Raw genomic sequence first — 21,966 nt, forward strand, 5'->3', positions numbered from 1 at the left:
ATTGGTAGTCATAGTAGAGATGTGGTGGTGACAATGATAGTGAAAGTGGTGATGATGATAACAATAATGATAATGATGCATATTATTTATTTTTAACTGAAAATATTTTGAAGGATCGAAATTGTTAAAAAAATGTAAATTTGCACATTATTTACTTTTGAATAAAATATTTTGTTAAGATTTATTTATTTATTTATAAGAGAATTTTTTATTTTAAAATTTAAAAATTGACATATAAATTAATCTGAACCATTGAATAATTAAATAGTAGAAATAAGCTCAAATTATTCTCTAAAAAAGATAGTCTCACTTTAGAGATTCCTAATCTAAATTATTACTATTATTTTGGCTAAAATAAGATCTCTCATTATTTTTTTTTTGTTATCTCTTCCTATAAAAAAGGGTTTAATGAAATTCTGTTCCCTTATTTCTGTTTTTATTTCTCTGTTTTCCTTTTTCTATTCTTTTTCAAATACATATAATGTTTATAAAATAATATTAATAATTTTAATAATCATTTTAAACTATTTTTCAAGACTATAGGATTTTTTTTTCTTGTTCAAAATATTTCTTATATTAAAAATATTTTCTTACATATTAAATATTAAATACAAATAATTATTTTGGATGAGATTATTTTTAAAGATTTCTTTTCAAAAATTAGCATTTTTAGACACTTTATTTTTGGATATGAGAAATTTTATGGATTTTTCAACTTCTTATTCATTTCAATTTATATTTATTATATATTTTTAAATTAAATTTAATTATTTTAAATAAATTATCAATAATTAAAAATAATCTTATATTATAATATAAATAATTTTTCACAGTATAATATATAATTTATATATTTAAAAATTATATAATATTTATATATATTATATTTAATTCATTACAATTTTATTTATATAATAAACATTTAAATTTAATATGTACATTCATGTACAATGCATCCAGTTATGAAAATATCATCTATTTCTTAAAAAATAATCTTATTTTCACATTTTATATCTTAATGTCTTACCTTTATCAAAATCTTCCTCTCTAACTTTTTATCATAAGAAAATATTAAAAGTAATGAGAAAAAAATTGAAGAAACATAAGCTTAATTTTATATCACACATTTCACTTGAACATTTCTTTTTCTCTTTCTTGTTAACATTAGAGTGAGTTTTAAATTTTGATAATCATTGACTTATTCATAGCATTACTCATTGGGAAGAGAGGTGGAGCAAAGTTCGCATGCGCCCAAAAAAAACAGCCAGCACAGTACGAACACAGTGAATTATTGTACAATAATAGAAATAGGCAATAGGTGTGAGGGTAATATGGGAAATGACCAATGTCTCAAACGTAACTAACCTCATTGGTATTTGTTGGCTCTTTAAAGGGCAGCATTGACATTGAACGCTATTAAAGTACTCAGCAGCTAGTAGTTACGTTCTCATTCTAATTTTCAACCCTCTCTTTCTCTCTCTACAAGACTTTCTCTGTCCACAACCATCATAGCATTATACCACCCCTTCCACCACCCTTCTCTCTTTTTGTACACAAGACACACACATCACAACACAACACAAGAAAGAGGAGAGGGAGAAAAATAAAAACAAAAACAAAACAAAAGGTGGTAGATGCATGAGCCACAACACAACACAACACACACATTATCTCATACCACACTCACCACCTTGTATTCCCCAAAATTCCCATAATTCCCCTTCTCTTGCCTTTTGTCTCAGATTTCTCACCACCCCACTTGCCTCCTCTCTTCTGTACTGCCACCTTGCCTCATTTTTTTCAGGTATATTTGCCAACAACAATGGCTTATTGTCCATCTTTCTATGTCTTTTTTTTTTGTGTGTCTTTTGTTTTTGTCTTTATGAGGGTCCTTCACTTTTTCCTCTTTGGTGTGTGATGAGATTTCTGGTGATGGGCATTTTCAGTTGACTGCTCTAGAGGCCAAAGACTTGGTCTTTCTCTTGTTGGCTTTTGTGGGAATTGAATTTTCTTGTGAATGTGTGTATTTGGCTTGTGTTGTGTGAGGTCAAATGGGTTTGTCTCCTTTGTTACCACCCCCTTCCAAGAAAGGTGGTAGGTTGATGGGGTTGACTTCAACCCAAGGAGAAAGACTTGGCTTATGTGCGTGATTTTTGTTTCCAAAATTGGATTCCATTTAATGTTCTGAGGGATTTCCTTATGAAGGCCATGATATTATCAACTTCGTTTAAAAAAAATTGCTTATTTATTTGAAAATAGTTTATCATCTTTCCCTTTTGAAGGGGTTGATGATACTTTCTATTATGATCAAATTGAATTGCTGATTTGAACAATTGTTTACTAAGGTTTGTTCTCGTTAACAGTGATTGAAATTGTATCATGATCAAGGTTTCTGTGCTTTTGTGCATATTTGTTTGTGAATGAGTTTGACTAAGGTATAAGCATAAAGAGCAAGATCATTTTGTTTGCAGTGCATAAAAGTCTGAGCAGGATCATTAGCTAAATCATGTTTTATTGGGATCTGATTCTGAATGTTTAATCCGTGCTTTCCTTCTTTACTGTAAACTTCTGATGATAATTTATTTATGTCTGGTCCCAGAACTAGGAAGAGACCATTTCTTTTTCTAGTATAAATAGTCATGTGCATTCTTCTAAGACACCTTTTGTCCTTTACTCATTGGCTGCAAATTATTTTCTTGTAGACTTGATCATTAATATTTGGATATCTAACAAGACATTACTTGTTTTTACAATATGGAACTGATTTTGGAACTTTCTTCTTCCCATATAGGTCTAACTTATTGTTCTCATCTGCCTGAAACTATTCTATTTGTAGGTACATTTCCTGCTAAATTCAAGGAAAAAGTTGGTATTATTGGAAGTTAATCATCGTGCTTTGATGACTTGGTAAGAAAACTTGAACTAACAATGGTAAGTTTGAGAAGGCGCAGACTTTTGGGACTATGCTCAGGTAGATGTTGGTAAACATGTTTCTATCTATGGTTATGGAATATGCTGTTATGAGTTGTCTCGTAAATTTAACTGACATTTTGCAATATATTTTTCCTATTGCAGGGAACAGTTCCTTTGTCACTCCACTTCCTCTATATTGTGAGAACCTATCTGGTTTTGAAAACTCAACCCAGCAAGCAAAACCGAAGACTGAACAGCCTGGGCTTTCCGATGATGCCAGCATCTTGGACAGTGTATGAACAAGATTACTAATAATAAATGCTTATATACATGCTTTTTTGAAGCTTCATTTTTTTTGTATAAAGGTACTTATGAGTTTTTTGGCCTTGGTATCTGTTTTAGGGCTTCTTTTATTTAGCATTCCATTTCAATGAACTACCTATCCGAATCATTCAAACTTTTATTCTTGAAAATGATAATGAACTTTTACTTTATTTTTGTTACTTTGCTGCAAATTCAATTGAAAAACCAGGTCAGGAAGAAACTTTGACATCAGTTATGGCATTCTCTAACTTCCTTTGGAAATATTTAAAAAATTGAGAATTCAACCAATGAGAGTTACTCAATTTGATTTCAAGAGTAACAGCTTTCAAATAATGATGTGTTCTGATCATAAACATTCATCTTTAGATGAATTACTATCTCTATCTCTTCAACATGGGTTTGCCCCATATCTAAGTGGTTGGACAAAATTTTTTTTCTTTATTTTCTCTGACATTTTGGATAATTAGTTGGATAAACTTGGTAGTCCAATTATTCAAATTTATCTTTAAAGTTTACAAAATAAGGTAAAATGGTGAGTGGTTACATTTCATCATGTCTTACAAGTCTGCTTCCTGTCCTAATACTTCTAGAAGCTTTATCTATTTGGATTCAGTATTCTTGCTTTTATCCGTCCAAGGTCAAATCTTTTGCTTGGACTGCTTTTCTAAAACTAATTAATATCAAAGATTCACTTCAAGTTCAAAGACCTCTAAATGCTTTCTCCTAATTGTTATGTGCCGAGTGATTCTTAAAATGGTTTTCATTTGTTTCTGCATTGGTTATCAGTTTCCCTTATCTGGAATAATTTGTTTGGTGTTATGTTCCCAGGCTTTGGCAGTGTTCTCAATTTGTAATTATTTGGTGTATCTAGTTGCAAAAAAGTGCTAGAATTTTTATGGGTTGATTGTTGCTGAGTTCATTTGGGTTCACTTAGCTTCATTGCACTATTCAGCTAATGGTCTTTTTAAGGAGTGTCTTTGTGAAATTTACAGAGAGATTGACACATTGTTACATATTTCGTGTTCATAGTTTTTTGTTTTCTTTCATTCTTGGTGTATCTTTTGAGGGTTTCTTGCATTTGCATCTTGGTTAAGAGCTTAACTCGACTTTACAAAATTGACTTTATAGGGTTGAGTTAGGTCCATAACTCACTATTCTAAGATAGTACAAGAGTTATCTAGACCCATTTTAAAAAGGGTCACCCACCATTAATACATGCACCAAGCTCAATAGTGTTAGGTGTGAAGAGGTGTATTAGAAAAAGTTCAAGTCCTACCTATCCTACATCATTAAAAAGGGTCATTTATCATATATCGACGTACCAAGTCCAATAGTGTTGAACGTGAGGGGATGTATTAGGAAAAATTTAGTCCTACATTGACTAGTGATATTATAAACAAAAAGTATATAAGTAGGAGATAACTCTCATCTTACAAATCAATTTGTAGGTTGAGTTAGCTAATAATCTATTTTTCTAAGATGGTATCAGAGTCCATCTTAGTGAGTGTTGTTGGACTTATTAGGCCACCCGCTATTAGGTCAAACCCACATCAACTAGTCCTTGGTGTAAGGGGATGTGTTAGAAATCCCACATCGGCTAGGAATAAAGCCATAATAATTTATATAAGTGAAGAGCAATTCTAAATGTGTTGGAAATCCCACATCGACTAAGAATAAGGCAATAATAGTGTATATAAGTGGAGAATAATCTTCACCTTACAAATCAGTTTGGTAGAGTTGTGATTGGCCCAAACCTACTTTTTAAGACTTTTCTTTATAAATTCTTTATTAAAAAAAAAAAAAGAGATGTAGAACTGTTCCAACTAAGGCAATATAGCTTCACTATGAGTTTGCAAATGACAAAAATAATTAATATTTATGGATATTTGAATCTAACCAGACCCCTCTGGTTTTAGGAAAGACTACTGCATCCTAGAACATGTCTGTAGCTTGCAGAACCAACGTTCCTTTCGTGACTGAAAACCATTTACTAAAAGAAAGATAGATACATTCTTCCTGTTCTGTCTTTCTTTTAGCATAAAAAAATCTAGCATTCCAATTTCTGGTTGCATAAGCATTCCCATTTCTCCTCGGGATAATTATCCTTGTCATGTGATCTGCTTTTGCTTCGATATACAACAACCACCCCCACCACTGCTACCAATCCTTATCCCATTTTGTGTGGTGGCTGTGGCTACATTGATCAATTGCTGCCACTTGGCTCTATCTTTCAATCATTAAGATTTTATGCCATTTTCAGGTTGATGATTTAGCATATATGGAATAGATGTGATCAGAATAGATGTTTAACTAAGTTGATAAAATTAGAAAGTTATGCCCTTGGTAGTTTTTCTGTTATTTAAACCTTGGATAGCCAAGAACTTACACTAAACTGTTTTATCTTTACCAGAACACCGTTGTGCAAGAAGAACCAGGATCATCAAATGTTTCTGGTTCTAGCTCATCAAAAGAGCATCTTATTCAACAAATTACAGGTTTGTCATTTAAGAGGCTCCTTTTTTCCCCCGTTTTCTGTTCATGTCTGGTTTTGTTTATAATGAGTTATCTGACCTAGTAAAATGATATTTCCTTTAGGATATTTTTGGAATTATAAATTTGAAATGATTTGATGTGATTTTTATTGATTTGAGCTATAAATCAATTCTCATGTTTGGAACCCATTATAAAAAAAGTATGATTGGAACTGATTTGCAAATCAAATTTCTTGTTTGGAACACAAAAGATGAATTAAATTGATTTTATACTAGTAATTTACTTTATTACCTTGAAAAAGTTAAATGGATTAACTAATTAGGGCAAAAATGTCAATTCCAACAATTGAAACTAAAATAAAAACACATTCAATTCCAAATTTTTTTTGAATTGATTGCTATTTTTAATCTGCTGAGATAAAAAAATTAAAAATGTAGTTTCAAAATCAAATCAAAATTCAAAAACCCAAAATATTTAATTCCAAACATATTGTTACAACAATGATCTTTTAAGATCTTTTATTCGTTTCTTGAGTTATTTATCATTGCTTTAATTTAGCTTAATATATTCCATTAATTTTATACTTTATTTACCATAATTGAATAAAAAGATAAGAACCTGAAATTTTTTTTAGTATTATATACCAAAAACAGTTGACATAATGATAAACTCATGACATGAAAATAAGGGATAATGATGGAGTTTGGTGTGAAGTAAAATTCTGTCTTAATGCAACCACTTCATTAGACCTGTTCAAGTCAGCTTACCTAATCAACTTGCATGATCTTGTTTATAGATCAAAGTTATCTGTGGACAGTATTGTGCACTATACTTTCATTACAAATTTTTAGATCACACATGGAGAATGGCCGATTTGGTAGTTAAAAACGGTATTCATACACATGATTACGTGAGGACTTGTGCTATTGTTTTCCTGATGCATCATGTTGGTCCACTTGCTAATACCATTATATATCTTGAGCCAAAACATACCTAATTTGACAATAGTGATAGAAATGTTTAAACGTTTCCATATATTTTCTTTGATCCATTTTGTATTCATTTCAATAAATGCAATGAATATATTAACTTCACTAAAATGAGTTGTTTTGGTAAATGCAATGAATATATTAACTTTACTGAAATGAGTTGTTTTGGCATATCATTTTACAAAAACCTGTTAACGATGAAATTCAGCAAAAAAAAAAAAAAAAAAAAAAACAAAACAAAAAACAAAAAGAACAGGTAATTAATCCTCTAATGTACATCCTGACTGCATATTCCCTATGTGACTAACTAAAGCTGCCAGTTATGATCTTCTAGCATGTGACCTCGGTCTTTGTGCTCCCTGTCTGTTTTACATGGTATCAAATGGTGTTTTAACTGAATGAATGTAATTTTCATCGACAGTCCATGATCCTTGCTCTCATTGGTGCGTCATGGTTAACTTATGATGCAAATTTATTTGAATTCAACAGGGACGCATTTAGGACCTGTTTAGTTTGAGAAAATGTTGTTTTTCACTTCTTGTTTTAATAATAATTACAAAAGTGCCACATTGTTATTTCCAAGGTTTGACGAAAATAATAGAATGCTAATTTCCCTATATCTTTGAAAAATATTTGAAAATAGTAAATGAAGTGATAATGGTCTTTACATGGATGGCCCAACCATAAATAAGACCTAAAGCAAATTTTGAGAGGTTACGTTAGGTATTTGGTTCATGATATATACACCTCCTTTTTTCTATAAGTACACCTCCTTTTAAAAAAAATAATTAAAATTTTAAAATATTCTTAATTTTTTGTTTTAAATTTTTAATTTTACATTCACAATATTTAATTTAGTACTTTTTTTTCACACGTCTTTCCTCCTTTTTTCAATTTTTACATGCACCCCTTTATTTTTCCTTCACCTCACCTATTTTGGTAACATGTGAAAATTGAAAGAGAAAAAAAAAGTGTATGAATAAAAACAAGAAAGTAACAAATTGAAAGTTGAAAGTGTAAAATTAAATTTTTTTTAAAAAAATATAATATTTTATAATTTTATTTTAAAAAAGGAGGTGTGCTTATAAAAAAAAAAGAGGTGTATATATCATGAGCCTAGGTATTTTTACCAACATGAGGCTTTTTTATTAATATATGTGATTTTTTTCCTTTATAAAAATAAGTAACAAATATTTTTTTGTTGATGGGCCTAAGTTTAAGTTTAGGTAGTATTATCTTTGGGCTGGCCCAACAAAGTAATATTTTTGTAATTATTAGTGAAAAAAAAATTAGGAAATTAAAATAGAAAATATTTTCTGAAGTGAAACAACTCTAGATTTTACTGTTCTCATATTTTTAACATTACCATTGAATTTTCTGTTGGTTTTCATATATGTCTTAATTGTCTGTTACCTCTCTTACCCTGCATTTAGCAGGACCTCCTATTAAACGCAGAAAGCGACATAGAAGAAAGAATTTGCACAATCAAGAACCATGCTTAATGAGAGGTGTCTACTTCAAAAATATGAAGTGGCAAGCAGCAATCAAAGTGGACAAGAAACAGATCCACCTAGGGACTGTTGGGTCACAAGAAGAAGCTGCTCACTTATATGACAGGTAGTACTTTAAATTATAGAATATTATTACCAGCACTAGTCCCTTTGGATGCCTCAAAGTCATAGTGAGAATAGGAAAGCCTCAGTTATATTGTTATCTGGTTTTGTTCTCATTGTTTTTGAGTGCCAACAACCTTTTACTTTGTACAGTTTAGAGCTGCTTTTTTCTATCTATTCCGTATTCCTTCTCTCTTCCATATCCTAACATGATCTTTTTGTCACTTCATAGTCATATTTTTGGAGTTTTATTTATTATAATTGTACTGAATTGAATTTTGTTGCTGAAAGTAAAGCCCATTTTGAATTTTGAGCACATTAATTTTAGGGTTTAATAGTGATGCATTGTCAGTATAAAAAGTTTTACACAGTCAACCATTAAGAAATTTGTATGACTTTTAAAGTATTTAATGTAAAAGTCAACAAACTTACCATTTATGTTGAATTGTGAGTAGATGACAGTATAAAACTGTTTTACACTGATTGTTTATCACTATTAAACCATTATTTTTATTCCTTTAGAGTTTAGTTTGAGCTAATAACACTGCCTCAGGAGTCCAGACAAACATTCTTACATGTTCCAGTGTTAAACAATTTGAAGAAATCTTTAGTTTTAATTCTTAAAAAGTAGGGAAGCTACTTATATTATTTTGATCGTATGCATGTGCATGGTTCACAGTGATATTGATTAATCTATGTAAAGACTTGGTTGTTGTTGTAGCCTTGTAGGTCCATCCTAATTTCATTTTTCCATCTACTTTTGACAATCATGTGAATGGGTGTGGCTTTGTCTGAATAATAATACTTGGTGAATGCATTTACATTTCTACACATGCATGTATATTATTAAACTGATATGCAAAATCGTGTAAGCTGCTTTGAATATGGTCTACAATTCCAATTTTACATTAACTTTTTCACAGTAACAAGTACATTATGCTGGCTAGCTACCATAAAACTGTTAATATTCAAAAGAAAACATGGTTAGTACTTGAATGACATGAAGAAAACGAGTATAAAACCTGAAAGACATGGAATGTGTCCTACCATTGCAAAATGAGGAGATTTGGCATTGTAATGATCAAATTTTCATTTACTATATCAGGTCAACCATGACCTTAGTCTGAATATATCTCATTACTTATCTGCAGGGCTGCTTTCATGTGTGGGAGAGAGCCCAATTTCGAGCTTCCCGAGGATGAGAAGCGGGAACTTAGCAAATTCAAATGGGATGAATTCTTGGCCATGACTCGACAAGCAATCACACGCAAAAGTAATCTTTCTCTTTGAACCATTTCCTATGTTTTCCTAAATTTCTTTTTCCTCAAGTTTTAAAAGTTGCACACAATATTTTGTAGAACACAAGAGAAGGCTTAGTCCTGAACCGGGCAATAGTCATGAAATGCTTCCACTGCCCAAAGATGATTGGGACAGTAAGCAAGGAGTGAGTGAAGATGCAGAGCAGGAAACATCAGTGTCTTGAAAATTATGATTCTGGAATAACCAAAGAGTGAAGATGAAAAAACTTTAGTCCTAACACTTCAACTCTATATGCTAGATTCATTTTTATTGTAGAAAAATGCAGCATTGTGTCAGACCTTGATAGGATTGACTATTCTTAAGATTATATGCAAATTACAACACCTTAACCCAATAAAGTGTTCATCACATGTTAGTCGTGTCAACTATCAACTGTTGAAGTCATTATAAAAGTCCATCAAACTAGTGCAAAAGTTTCTTCTTCCACTTGGTGGAAATAAATATACTGTTCTTCATTTCTGCTTGTGAGGAATGTCTAAATGCATTTTTCTCATCAGTTAATTGAATTGTTTTTAAATTTATGGATTGCCATATTATAATGTTCAAGTAATTAAATAATAAGCCTATAAATATGACTATATATATATATATATATATATATATATTCCTAGATGGTTAAGTGAGAGGAGCTCTTAATGGTATTTTTTTTACCGGTAAGAATTACAATAATAACTAATTTTTTTTTGGAAACATTTCAAATGTTTTGGGGTGAAATGTTCTGTTTGAATGAAGAATTTACAAAAAATTTGAAATCCAAATTTTTTAAAATAATAAAATTTTAAATTTTCTCAAAAAGAAATTCTTCATATTTTTTCTTTCTAGTTTCACCTATATATATATTTTATCTCCCCTATCTCTTAATTAATGAATATTCAAAAATATTTTTAAATTATTAAATATTATTTAATATTAATTTTTAAAACTATTAAATATTTAAAAATTGGATAATATCGTAGTAGAATTTAAATTATCATATTCAAATAAAATTTAAAATTTAAGAATTTTAAATTAACTTATTCAAACAAAACATTCAAGGAAAGATAAAAATTAAAATTAAGATAATTTTAATTTTAATTTTTTTAATTTTTTATTTTTTTTTTAAAATTTCTTATTCAAACATAACATAAGATTCATATTTAAAATTTTGTGCCCATTATCCCAACTTCGACTATCAGATAGGCCCGGTAGTTCTACCTCCTGATGATGTAACTTTACATTTATGGTTTCATGTTTCTACTTATGTGCTATTTATATATCAAGTAAATTTGTTTAACAACAATAGCTTTATCTCATTACGGGAGATTGATTCAACAAAATTGAAACACCTATCATGATTGCTTAAAAATCAAAATCTCATACATATTATTTATTATGATATATATTTATTTTAATAATTTTCTCTAAAGTCTTTTTTGGGTTTCACCCTATCCCTTTTCACAGTGATAAAATCATGCAATTTACTCTTCTCACTATTGTCTCCGGTAGTGATTGCACCTATTGAAACAACCTTAAATGATTTTGTATCAAATTTTTCTTGACAAGTGGCAAACATCCATCTTAATATTCAATCATTTTTATCTTATATTTTCTGATGATGTCACACATTCATCTTAATATTCTCATTTTTTATTCTTTTTTATTTTCTCTTATTGTTCTTTTAAAGTTTTGCTTTCACTACCATATAGTATTATCTAGCAGTATGATAAAACTTTCTTTTATTTGGTAGGTATTTCGCAGTAATAAGTGGCCTTTCAAATCTATATTTTAATTACCCAATTTTTATATTATGTGTGACATCTTCGTGACCAATATTTTTGCAATAACGATTCTGAAAACTTGAAGTTAGTAGCATGACATCTTCTCTAATGTTTATCTCCAAGTCATTTCCTTTTCCCCCCTAACATTGCAATGCATATACTAGCTAGGTTTTATTTCTACTTGAGTGAAAATCTTTTTATTTCACATGTCTTAAAAGTTAAGTTTAGAGTTTATCTTTTCTCTTGATTCCTCAATCAAAACTATATCATCTGGAAAAATATGTATTTGGGGATTGTACCAACCTGACTCTAGCCGACCTGAGCCGAGTTCATTGTACCAACCTAACTAGAACCAACCTCGGCTATACCCACAAATTAATCCACCCCGAGGTGACCTCTTAAGCAGGCCAAGATGACGTCAGAGAATGCTGACATATCATAGAAGGCATCATTAAGATACCTCGGTAAGTTAATGAAAACAAGGACAAGTAACCACCCTCAGAAGATAACCATGTAGCAGTTGCACAGTTATTCGGACGACTCCCCACAGGTAATAATATAATGATATGCAAAACTGGAGAACCCAGGCTAACTTGATCGTCGGAGTCCTTTTTGCAGGTACATCCGAGACGCTCAAACAAAGAGACCGAAGAGAAGGAATCCCATCTTGTCAATCAACCTCGTACGCTCTCAAACAAGCCGAGCAGAAGAGATGACTTATTCGAGTTAGGAAGACGACCTAGTTCGTGTAAGTACATTTCTAGTTTTGCAAACAGGTACTGTACTCTTTTTCCTACTTCAGTCTTTTTTCCCGTTAAAAAAGAAGGGTTTTGGCTGAAGAGGTTTTAACGAGGCAAACCTGAGGTCAGCAAGAGAGATGTAACCCACATTTCACTCTATATTCAATGTTACAAGTTCTCTCTAGTTTTTTCTTCTTTGCAATTTCATTTTTTCTCTCCTGAATATTGATTTAATTCCTCACCCAAGTATGAGCTAATGCTTATAATATCGTCCAACCACATTTAAAGCCGACGTTTATTCTGGACCGAGACGTCGGAAAACTTGAGTATTATATACAATCATATTTATTCAATTTAATATCTAACTTAGCCGAGTTCGAGCAATAAAATTGATTAAGCCAAGTCTGAGCATTTCATTAGCCGAGTTCGAGCCATCAAATTGATTAAGCCAAGTTTGAGCATTTCATTAGCCGAGTTCGAGCCATCAAATTGATTAAGCCAAGTTTGAGCATTTCATTAGCCGAGTTCGAGCAATAAAATTGATCAAACCAAGTTTGAGCATTTCATTAGCCGAGTTCGAGCAATGAAATCCATTGGCCAAGTATGAGCATTTCATTAGCCGAGTTCGAGCAATAAAATTGATCAAACCGAGTTTGAGCATTTCATTAGCCGAGTTCGAGCAATGAAATCCATTGGCCAAGTATGAGCATCTCATTAGCCGAGTTCGAGCAATAAAATTGATCAAACCAAGTTTGAGCATTTCATTAGCCGAGTTCGAGCAATGAAATCCATTGGTCAAGTTCGAAAAATAAGATTCACTCACCAATTTTAAACAACGATACAAACAAGTTTGATTGATTCACGTACCAATTGCATGCACATACTTTTTCAGTTAAAGTTCAAAATACCTATGTATTACTTTCCAGCATAACACCATAAAACATAAAAAATATCACAAAGAGTTTGGCCTACACAGGCAACTACAAATATCAACCTTATCACAAATTGTACTATGGCACTGAAAACAAATACTATCATTCATTATTCTCCTCGCCACTCATATCATCCGAGATGTCGTTGTAGACCCCTAAAATTGTCCGGGTCGGAAATAAAGCTTGAAGACTCTCGAAGACTGAAGGATAATCAGCCAGAAGGACTCCTCGAAGGCCCTAGGAGGGTTCTCTGTAGGTCTAGAGGTCTTAGAATAGCTCAAAATAAGGAAGTGGAGGGAAAAAGCCCAATACGGCCGTACTAAAGTCAATACGACCGTATTGACACTTCAATACGGTCGTACTGAAGTCAATACGACCGTATTGACACTTCAATACAACCGCAGCGAACTCAATACGGGCGTATTGAAATTTCTGAATTTCAATACGACCGTATTGAACTTCAATACGACCGTATTGAACTTCAATACGACCGTATTGAAGTTCAAAAATTTCAATACGGCCGTATTGCCCCTGTAGGCCGTATTGCGCCTATTCCCTATAAATATGACGTCAATTGGACGTCATTACACACTTTTTCACTCAGTTTTGACTCCCTCCTTGAGTATTCTGGGGTTTTTGAGCAGTGTTCTGCCCTAGAAATCTCTCTGGGAGTCGATCCGACGAAGTTCTGGAATTCCGAGCACTTAGCTTGGAGATTCGAACCTAGTCGAAGGGAAATCCTCCGGATTTCCATAGTCAAAAGTTTTTAGGAAGGAGCGAGCGAGCTTGTAGAGCGAGGGAACGCCAAAAAGCTTCCCAGTTTTACTCAATATATAAAAGCACGCTTCAAGAGGTTTCTTCTTAAATCCTTCCTTTTACTGCTTTCTGTGTGCATATTTAAACTGTCATCATGTAGATAGCTAATTTATAATTGCTTAGAATAAATAGGGGTAATTTAGTAATTTTATACTGTTCTTTTAAAAATAATCTGTCATAGGGAACCCGAAAGGGGCGCCGTGGGGTGCTAACACCTTCCCCACGCGTAACCGACTCCCTTACCCAACTCTGGTTGTAGTGGCCAAAGTTGATTTTTAAATCAATTGCCTTATCCCTTTTTCCAATGTTTTTGAGTAAAACATTGGTGGCGACTCCACGAACCCTCCTTTTGCGAAAACCACTAATCCATGGAGGGTCCCGCTTGGGATTAATATGGATTGGTGAGCCTTTTAATAAAATTGCTCGTTTGACGAGGTCTCAGTTTGAGAATAAGTCATTCTAGCAATCCACATTTTTTAAACAAATAAACGAGTCCAACCATCAATCGCGAATGCCGAAAGCCCGTTTCGGGCCGGTGGCGACAGATGGCGACTCCGCTGGGGAAGCCTCGAGAGTCAGTCCCATTTAGTGACAGATTATTTTTAACAAATAATAGTTAAAAATTACTTCGTTACCCCTTGCTTGTATGATAACATGATTTATTATATGGCTTTTAATAACTGTTGTATTTTTAAATTTACGCAAATGTTTGAAATAAAAACTGCACACAAACCTTTGCACACAACAGTTCCCTCTATACCCGGGGGCATGAGTGATTAACCATAGGGAGTGGATGTTAGTACGGCCGGTTGTCGAATGGGTCTATAGGTGCCCGTAGACCGTTGTCGGAAAACATCACTCAAGGTGATAACCATGAACTTGAGTCCGACGGTGCGTTGGAGCTTTCCATCGACCTACGATGAGAGGAATTGGGTCCCTATAATGGGGGCACCTTGGGGGCCTTGGACTGGTGAGAACAGTTAGAACCTACCTTGAATATGCACCATTTCTGCAGGATACCCCTACCTCGTGATTCGCTCGTGACTGTTCGTGGATGAGTGAATTGTTTGTGCATTGATTATGTGAAATTGTTTGAGCATACATTGCATTTCTTTAAACATACAACATTCCTATTCTTTTAAAATAAAAATAAATAGGAATAAGAATCTTCCATTATACGGTGTTAACATCTACCTTCATCACATTCATATAGGTAGTTTCCCTTTTCACCCAAAAAATACAAAAAAGATACAAAATATTCAAAAGAAAAATATGTATTTACCCAAACCAAGCAATATCATGCATCATCTTAGGAAAATCCTAAAAACATGATAATGCTTAGTTCAATAAACACAATGCATGCATATTCAACATCATCATCTCATATCATGCATATAGATCATGGAGGGATCTAGGAGTCATTCATTTCATGCATCCCTCCTAGTAAATCATTAATAAACATTAATAAAAAGAAAGAAATAATCGATGCGTATGTTCAAAGAATGGATCGCACGCCGTTCGTTATCAAGTGTAAGCCAACAACCGCGCCAAGCGAGCGCACATCAACTCCGTTGTTGGTAATCAAGACGAATAAAGGGGAAGGTCCGACACCATTAAGGATCACAGTTCCAAGGCCTTTCCCTTACAAATCAAATAAGGCTGTGCCGTGGATATACGACATCCACTCTTCTGCCGACAGCGATATCTCCAACATCGCTGGACTTGGGGGCATGACTAGGAGTGGCAGGATCTACACTCCCGAAGATCTTCATGACAAAACTCCCAAGAATAAAGGGAAAGAAAAAGAGGAAAAAACCGAGGAAAATAAGGAATCCGAGGAGGAGACAAACAAGCTGTTAAAATATATCCGACAGAGCGAGTATTCCATCATGGATCAACTTCATAAGACGCCAGCAAAGATTACTCTGTTGTCGTTGATCCTATGCTCCGAACCGCATCGGCAAGCTCTGTTGAAAGTCTTGAACGAGGCATATATGTCGCACACTATCTCCCAAGACGAGTTTGAGGGGATTGTTAGTCACATCAAGGCTAATGATCACCTCACCTTCATCGATGAAGAAATCCCCGCCGAGGGATCAAACCACAACAAGCCCTTGCACATCTCTATAAAGTGCAAGGAGTATCACATCACTAAAGTCTTGGTAGATAATGGATCTTCCTTGAACGTAATGCCAAAAAGAGCGCTCAAGCAATTGGCAATCAAGGGAGTCCAAACGCGCCCGAGCAACATGATCGTTCGAGCTTTCGACGGTTCTAAAAGAGAAGTAGTGGGAGAAATCAATCTTCCAATCCAAATTGGACCCACTATCTTCAACGTCGAATTTCAAGTGATGGATATCACTCCCGCATACAGCTGTCTCCTCGGCCGACCTTGGATTCATGATGCGAAAGCTATTCCTTCTACGCTCCACCAGAAAGTCAAGTTCATAGTGGGTGACAAACTGGTGACCGAACAAGCTAAAGATGACATACTCATCAGCAAGCCATCCAACATACTTTATGTGGATGCAGCAGAGGAAGCTTTAGAAACCGCCTTCCAAGCATTGGAAATCGCCAATGTCGAAACGTTTCCCCGAGAAATGAAGAAGGTAGCCTCCATGCTCACCAAGAACGGATACTTGCCAGGACAAGGATTAGGCAAGGACTCCCAAGGAATCCCGGAGCTACCCATTATCAAGGATAAATCCGGGGAAACAAGGGTTAGGATACAACCCTAACAAAGATCAAAGAACGAAGAGGAACCAAGATCCTTCTCGACGTTCTTTAAGCCAGATCTTTAGGAAGGCTGGTTCACAAACGTCAAGGCCAGCTGTTGTCATCAAGTGTCCTTCTCCTTCCGATAGGGATGTATAGACTCAGTGACTATTAGAGATCACTCCTCGGGGACAGCCCGACCCCCGAGCCTCGATAGGGCACATGTTTCCATTATGATTATAATAAAATCATTCTTCATTAATTCTTTATTGCTTCTTTTCTCGCTTGCAATAAAATTCTAGACCACATTATTTTAACCCTGTTTGAATAAACATGAATGAGGTTAAAATCATCTTGATAACAATAAACCCGCATCATTTTTATGTGGAAATGTGCATGACAGCTTGGAGCACCTTTTCTTGGCATCAATAAGAGCCATCATGGATAAAAGAAATCCTAAAGATAATAAGCTCAGCAGGAAACCCAAAAAGGGGGCTGCACAAAAATAAGAGCAAAAGACCCGCTAGGAAACCCACAAAAGGGTGACCTAGGCAAAAATTAGGGTTACAAAATAATGAACAAAAACAAAAGCCCGCTAAGACATCACAAATGGGTGTTTTAGGCAAAAGTTAGGGCCGTCAAAAAAAGGAAAAAAACAAAATAAATCCATGATGGTACCATCAATTGAATTCAACAAAGGGGCTCAAGAAAAGCTATCCAAGTTGTCAAAGCACAATCATTAATAACAAAGATGTGCTTAACCTCATAAGTGTTTAAACAAACAAACCTAAACACAATAAGCCTACCTTGGCCATCCATGCTTACAAAAACAATTTTTCAAAAATAAAATAATCCCCTCTAAAACACAAACTTTTGAAAATATATCCTTTCCTTCTTTTCTCTCTTGTCCCAACGATTTTTGAATAATCTAGTGGAAACATGGAGATATAGTGGTCAATAGGAGGGTTGACACATCTCTTAAAGAAAGGGAAGAATCATTTGGTTGATGACACCAAAATCAAAATACGCATCATTCCTCGGTAACAGAAATCGGCAGAGCACAGTCCGTCTGGAGGAATGGCAAAATCCAAACAGAAAAACGCATCGGTTAATTCTTTTGAAAAAAGAATCAAATAGAATTAGGTGCATCATACTGCATACATGCATACAGATGATAGGTGTACTGGAAGATCACTTATTCTCTGTTTATTGAAAAAACAAAAAATATATAAACTTCAGAAAAAACAATACGCCTGTATCATGTTCAGTACGCCCGTACCAAAATTAGGGTTATGAACAAATTTTCAATTCAATACGGGCGTACTGAAATGAATAACGGCCGTATTGGCAATAACAGAAATCCTCTCTCACATCAATGATAAAATTCCTCCAAAAAGAAGAGGATAGGGGGAGCCATTCATTTTTTCCAAAAATAAAATAATTAAACTTGCATTTTGTGCATCGTGCACATTAATAGCACATTCAAAGACCTCATCATGAGGCAATTGCATAAAATAGAAAAATAGAAAAATTGCTTGTGTATGACAGCAGCAAACAAAATGCAAAGATTCAGAAAATCAACAGCGTCATACAAAATAACTGAGCCTGGAGAGGCTTGCCGAAATAATACTCTCTCAAAATAACTGAGCCTGGAGAGGCTCGCCGAAATAATACTCTCTCAAAATAACTGAGCCTGAAGAGGCTCGCCGAAATAATACTCTCTCAAAATAACTGAGCCTGGAGAGGCTCGCCGAAATAATACTCTCTCAGAATAATTGAGCCTGGAGAGGCTCACCGAAATAATACTCTCTCAGAATAACTGAGACATTTCTATACAGAAAAAGCCAAAACCAACAAAAAAGGCAAAAATACAGAAATCAACAAAAATACAGAAAAAGCCGAACTCAACAAAAAAGGCAAAAACACAGAAAAAGCCAAAATCAACAAAAAAGGCAAAAACACAGAAAAGGCCAAAATCGAAAAAAGGGCAAAATACAGAAAATCCAACAAATCATACAGAATAATTGAGCCTGGAGAGGCTCGCCGAAATAATACTCTTTCATCATAACTAAAGCCTGGAGAGGCTTGCCTAAATAATACTCCCGCAGAATAATTAAGCCTGGAGAGGCTTGCCGAAATAATACTCCTTCAAGATAATTGAGCCTGGAGAGACTCGCCGAAATAATACTCTTTCATCATAACTAAAGCCTGGAGAGGCTTGCAGAAATAATACTCCCCCAACTGTATAGAATAAATGAGCCTGGAGAGGCTCGCAGAAATAATACTCCCCAGAGAAACCTCAACTCAAGCTCACGGAACGAATCCCCAGCGAGAGCTATCAAAGCAAAATCGACGCAATCCCCAATGGAAGTGCGATCATCCAAACAGTATATACAAGTCAAAGGATTTAACACTTCCTCAGTGGAAGATAGCTCTCCGACTCAAAGCGCTGAGTGAGGCTAAGCCTGCAGAGGCTTCCTAAATAATACTCTGGGATACATAAGATCCCTCATTCCCCAATCGCCTACTCAGAGGCATCCCTGCAAAAGGAGAAAAATCAAAAAATATCAATAAATATTCCCCAAGCGGAATCCGGCACTCAGCCGAACACTGAACCCCAATTCCTCAGTCGCCTACATAAGAGGCACTCCTTTAAAAGGAAAAATCATAAAAAGATCAATAATCATTCCCCAAGTGGAATCCGGCTCTCAGCCTATCATTGAACATCAAGATGATCTGCCTAACAGAAGAGGCCAATCACAACCAATGACAAAATCCCCTGGCGGATAACAGCCTACACAGAGGCAACAAAATCCAGAAAATCAAAAAGAGATACCCGAATAAGGATAAACCGGGATACTCCACCAACGTCAAAGGACGTCAGCCAAACATAAGGCATCGCTCAAACTCAGAGAGAAAGAGCATCTGTGTCTATACCCCAAGGAGTCAGAAATTCCCCAAGGGTACCAACAATGCAATGCAAGTTGGGGCACAGGAACCTGTGAATGACTGCACATCCCCTAGACGGATCCCTGCGTTATCCAGCCCTCAGTGGCACAAAAATCAAAAACAATCGTCGAAACAGCATCGTGGACTGTGGAGACAAAATCAACATCCAGAATCCCCAGCGGATAACAGCCTACACAGAGGCAGCAAAAAATCAGAAAATCAAAAAGAGTTACCCGAACAAGGATAACCGGGATACTCCACCAACGTCGAAAGGACGTCAGCCAATCATAAGGCACCGCTCACATCAGAAAGAGCATCTTTGTGTCTGCACCCCAAAGGAATCAGAAATTCCCCAGGGGGCACCAACTACGCAATGGAAAGTTGGGACACAAGAACCTATGAGTAACTGCACATCCCCTAGACGGATCCCTGCGTTATCCAGCCCCTAGTGGCACAAAATCAGAAACAACCATCGAAGCAGCATCGTGGACTGTGGAGACAAAATCATCACAAATCCCTGGAAAGGAGATATTCACGCTACCCCCGTCGTCACAAACACGGAGGTATGCAGCTTCCGGCTCGGGCAATGAGCGAAGCTATCTCTGGAAAAGGGGTACTCACCTCTTACCGTTGTCACAAAGGTACTTAGCTTCCGGCTCAAACGAAGAGTGAAGCTAAGCCTGGAGAGACGGTACTTACAGCTTCCAGCTTGGGCAACAAGCAAAGCAAGGCCTGGAGAGGCAAAACTCACACTGCTCACCGTCGTCACAAAGGTGCTTGGTTTCCGGCTCGAACAAAGAGCGAGACTAGGCCTGGAGAGGCAAAACTCATACTGCTCACCGTCGTCACAAGGATACTTAGCTTCCGGCTCGAACAAAGAGTGAAGCTAAGCCTGGAGAGGCGGTACTCAACCATCATCGTCATCAGAGGCGCGTTGATGTCCAACTTCCGGCTCGGGCGTCGAGTGAAGTTGACCTTGGAGAAGGTAAACTCAGCTACCGAGGATGTCAGAAGCGCCGAGGTATGCACCCACCTGGGGAGGCTACTCAACATTTTTCCACCGGAAGACGCTACAAGTCAGAAGGTCGGCACAATACCCGGACAATTGGGTCAACTCCTTTACTTGTCAGCCGATACACCAAAAGGCCGTCCGACTAAGTAAAGGGGGGGCAGCTGTAGACCCCTAAAATTGTCCGGGTCGGAAATAAAGCTTGAAGACTCTCGAAGACTGAAGGATAATCAGCCAGAAGGACTCCTCGAAGGCCCTAGGAGGGTTCTCTGTAGGTCTAGAGGTCTTAGAATAGCTCAAAATAAGGAAGTGGAGGGAAAAAGCCCAATACGGCCGTACTAAAGTCAATACGACCGTATTGACACTTCAATACGGTCGTACTGAAGTCAATACGACCGTATTGACACTTCAATACAACCGCAGCGAACTCAATACGGGCGTATTGAAATTTCTGAATTTCAATACGACCGTATTGAACTTCAATACGACCGTATTGAAGTTCAAAAATTTCAATACGGCCGTATTGCCCCTGTAGGCCGTATTGCGCCTATTCCCTATAAATATGACGTCAATTGGACGTCATTACACACTTTTTCACTCAGTTTTGACTCCCTCCTTGAGTATTCTGGGGTTTTTGAGCAGTGTTCTGCCCTAGAAATCTCTCTGGGAGTCGATCCGACGAAGTTCTGGAATTCCGAGCACTTAGCTTGGAGATTCGAACCTAGTCGAAGGGAAATCCTCCGGATTTCCATAGTCAAAAGTTTTTAGGAAGGAGCGAGCGAGCTTGTAGAGCGAGGGAACGCCAAAAAGCTTCCCAGTTTTACTCAATATATAAAAGCACGCTTCAAGAGGTTTCTTCTTAAATCCTTCCTTTTACTGCTTTCTGTGTGCATATTTAAACTGTCATCATGTAGATAGCTAATTTATAATTGCTTAGAATAAATAGGGGTAATTTAGTAATTTTATACTGTTCTTTTAAAAATAATCTGTCATAGGGAACCCGAAAGGGGCGCCGTGGGGTGCTAACACCTTCCCCACGCGTAACCGACTCCCTTACCCAACTCTGGTTGTAGTGGCCAAAGTTGATTTTTAAATCAATTGCCTTATCCCTTTTTCCAATGTTTTTGAGTAAAACATTGGTGGCGACTCCACGAACCCTCCTTTTGCGAAAACCACTAATCCATGGAGGGTCCCGCTTGGGATTAATATGGATTGGTGAGCCTTTTAATAAAATTGCTCGTTTGACGAGGTCTCAGTTTGAGAATAAGTCATTCTAGCAATCCACATTTTTTAAACAAATAAACGAGTCCAACCATCAATCGCGAATGCCGAAAGCCCGTTTCGGGCCGGTGGCGACAGTCGTCTTCATTAACCAGTTTCCCCTTAAACACATCTT

The 21,966-nt window shown here is 35.6% G+C and overlaps 1 protein-coding gene across 3 annotated transcripts; it reads left to right on the forward strand.

The window, feature by feature from the left end:
* The first annotated feature begins 1,435 nt into the window (after positions 1-1,435).
* Positions 1,436-10,120, forward strand: LOC109789400 (Integrase-type DNA-binding superfamily protein). Of its 3 annotated transcripts, none has more exons than XM_020348335.3 (7): positions 1,436-1,804; positions 2,837-2,971; positions 3,076-3,206; positions 5,648-5,732; positions 8,153-8,336; positions 9,484-9,605; positions 9,691-10,120. In XM_020348335.3, the coding sequence occupies exons 2-7, from the start codon at positions 2,929-2,931 to the stop codon at positions 9,813-9,815; spliced, it is 690 nt and encodes a 229-aa protein (XP_020203924.1). In that variant the 5' UTR covers positions 1,436-1,804; positions 2,837-2,928; the 3' UTR covers positions 9,816-10,120. The 3 variants fall into 3 exon arrangements, with proteins under 3 accessions (XP_020203924.1, XP_020203925.1, XP_082928702.1); XM_020348336.3 differs by having other exon boundaries at positions 1,438-1,804; positions 8,156-8,336; XM_083072576.1 differs by lacking the exon at positions 1,436-1,804 and adding an exon at positions 2,225-2,345.
* Positions 10,121-21,966: the final 11,846 nt, after the last annotated feature.

The sequence above is a fragment of the Cajanus cajan genome, chromosome 4 (genome assembly GCF_000230855.2).
Source record: "Cajanus cajan strain Asha chromosome 4, NIPB_CcT2T_4, whole genome shotgun sequence".
Classification (NCBI taxonomy): domain Eukaryota; kingdom Viridiplantae; phylum Streptophyta; class Magnoliopsida; order Fabales; family Fabaceae; genus Cajanus; species Cajanus cajan.

Excerpts from the sequence above, each read along its gene's own strand:
- LOC109789400 (XM_020348335.3), top strand. The coding sequence starts at position 2,929 with ATGGTAAGTTTGAGAAGGCGCAGACTTTTGGGACTATGCTCAG. Across the intron at positions 2,972-3,075 it reads ACTTTTGGGACTATGCTCAG|GGAACAGTTCCTTTGTCACT; the intron begins GTAGATGTTGGT and ends TTCCTATTGCAG. Across the intron at positions 3,207-5,647 it reads ATGCCAGCATCTTGGACAGT|AACACCGTTGTGCAAGAAGA; the intron begins GTATGAACAAGA and ends TATCTTTACCAG.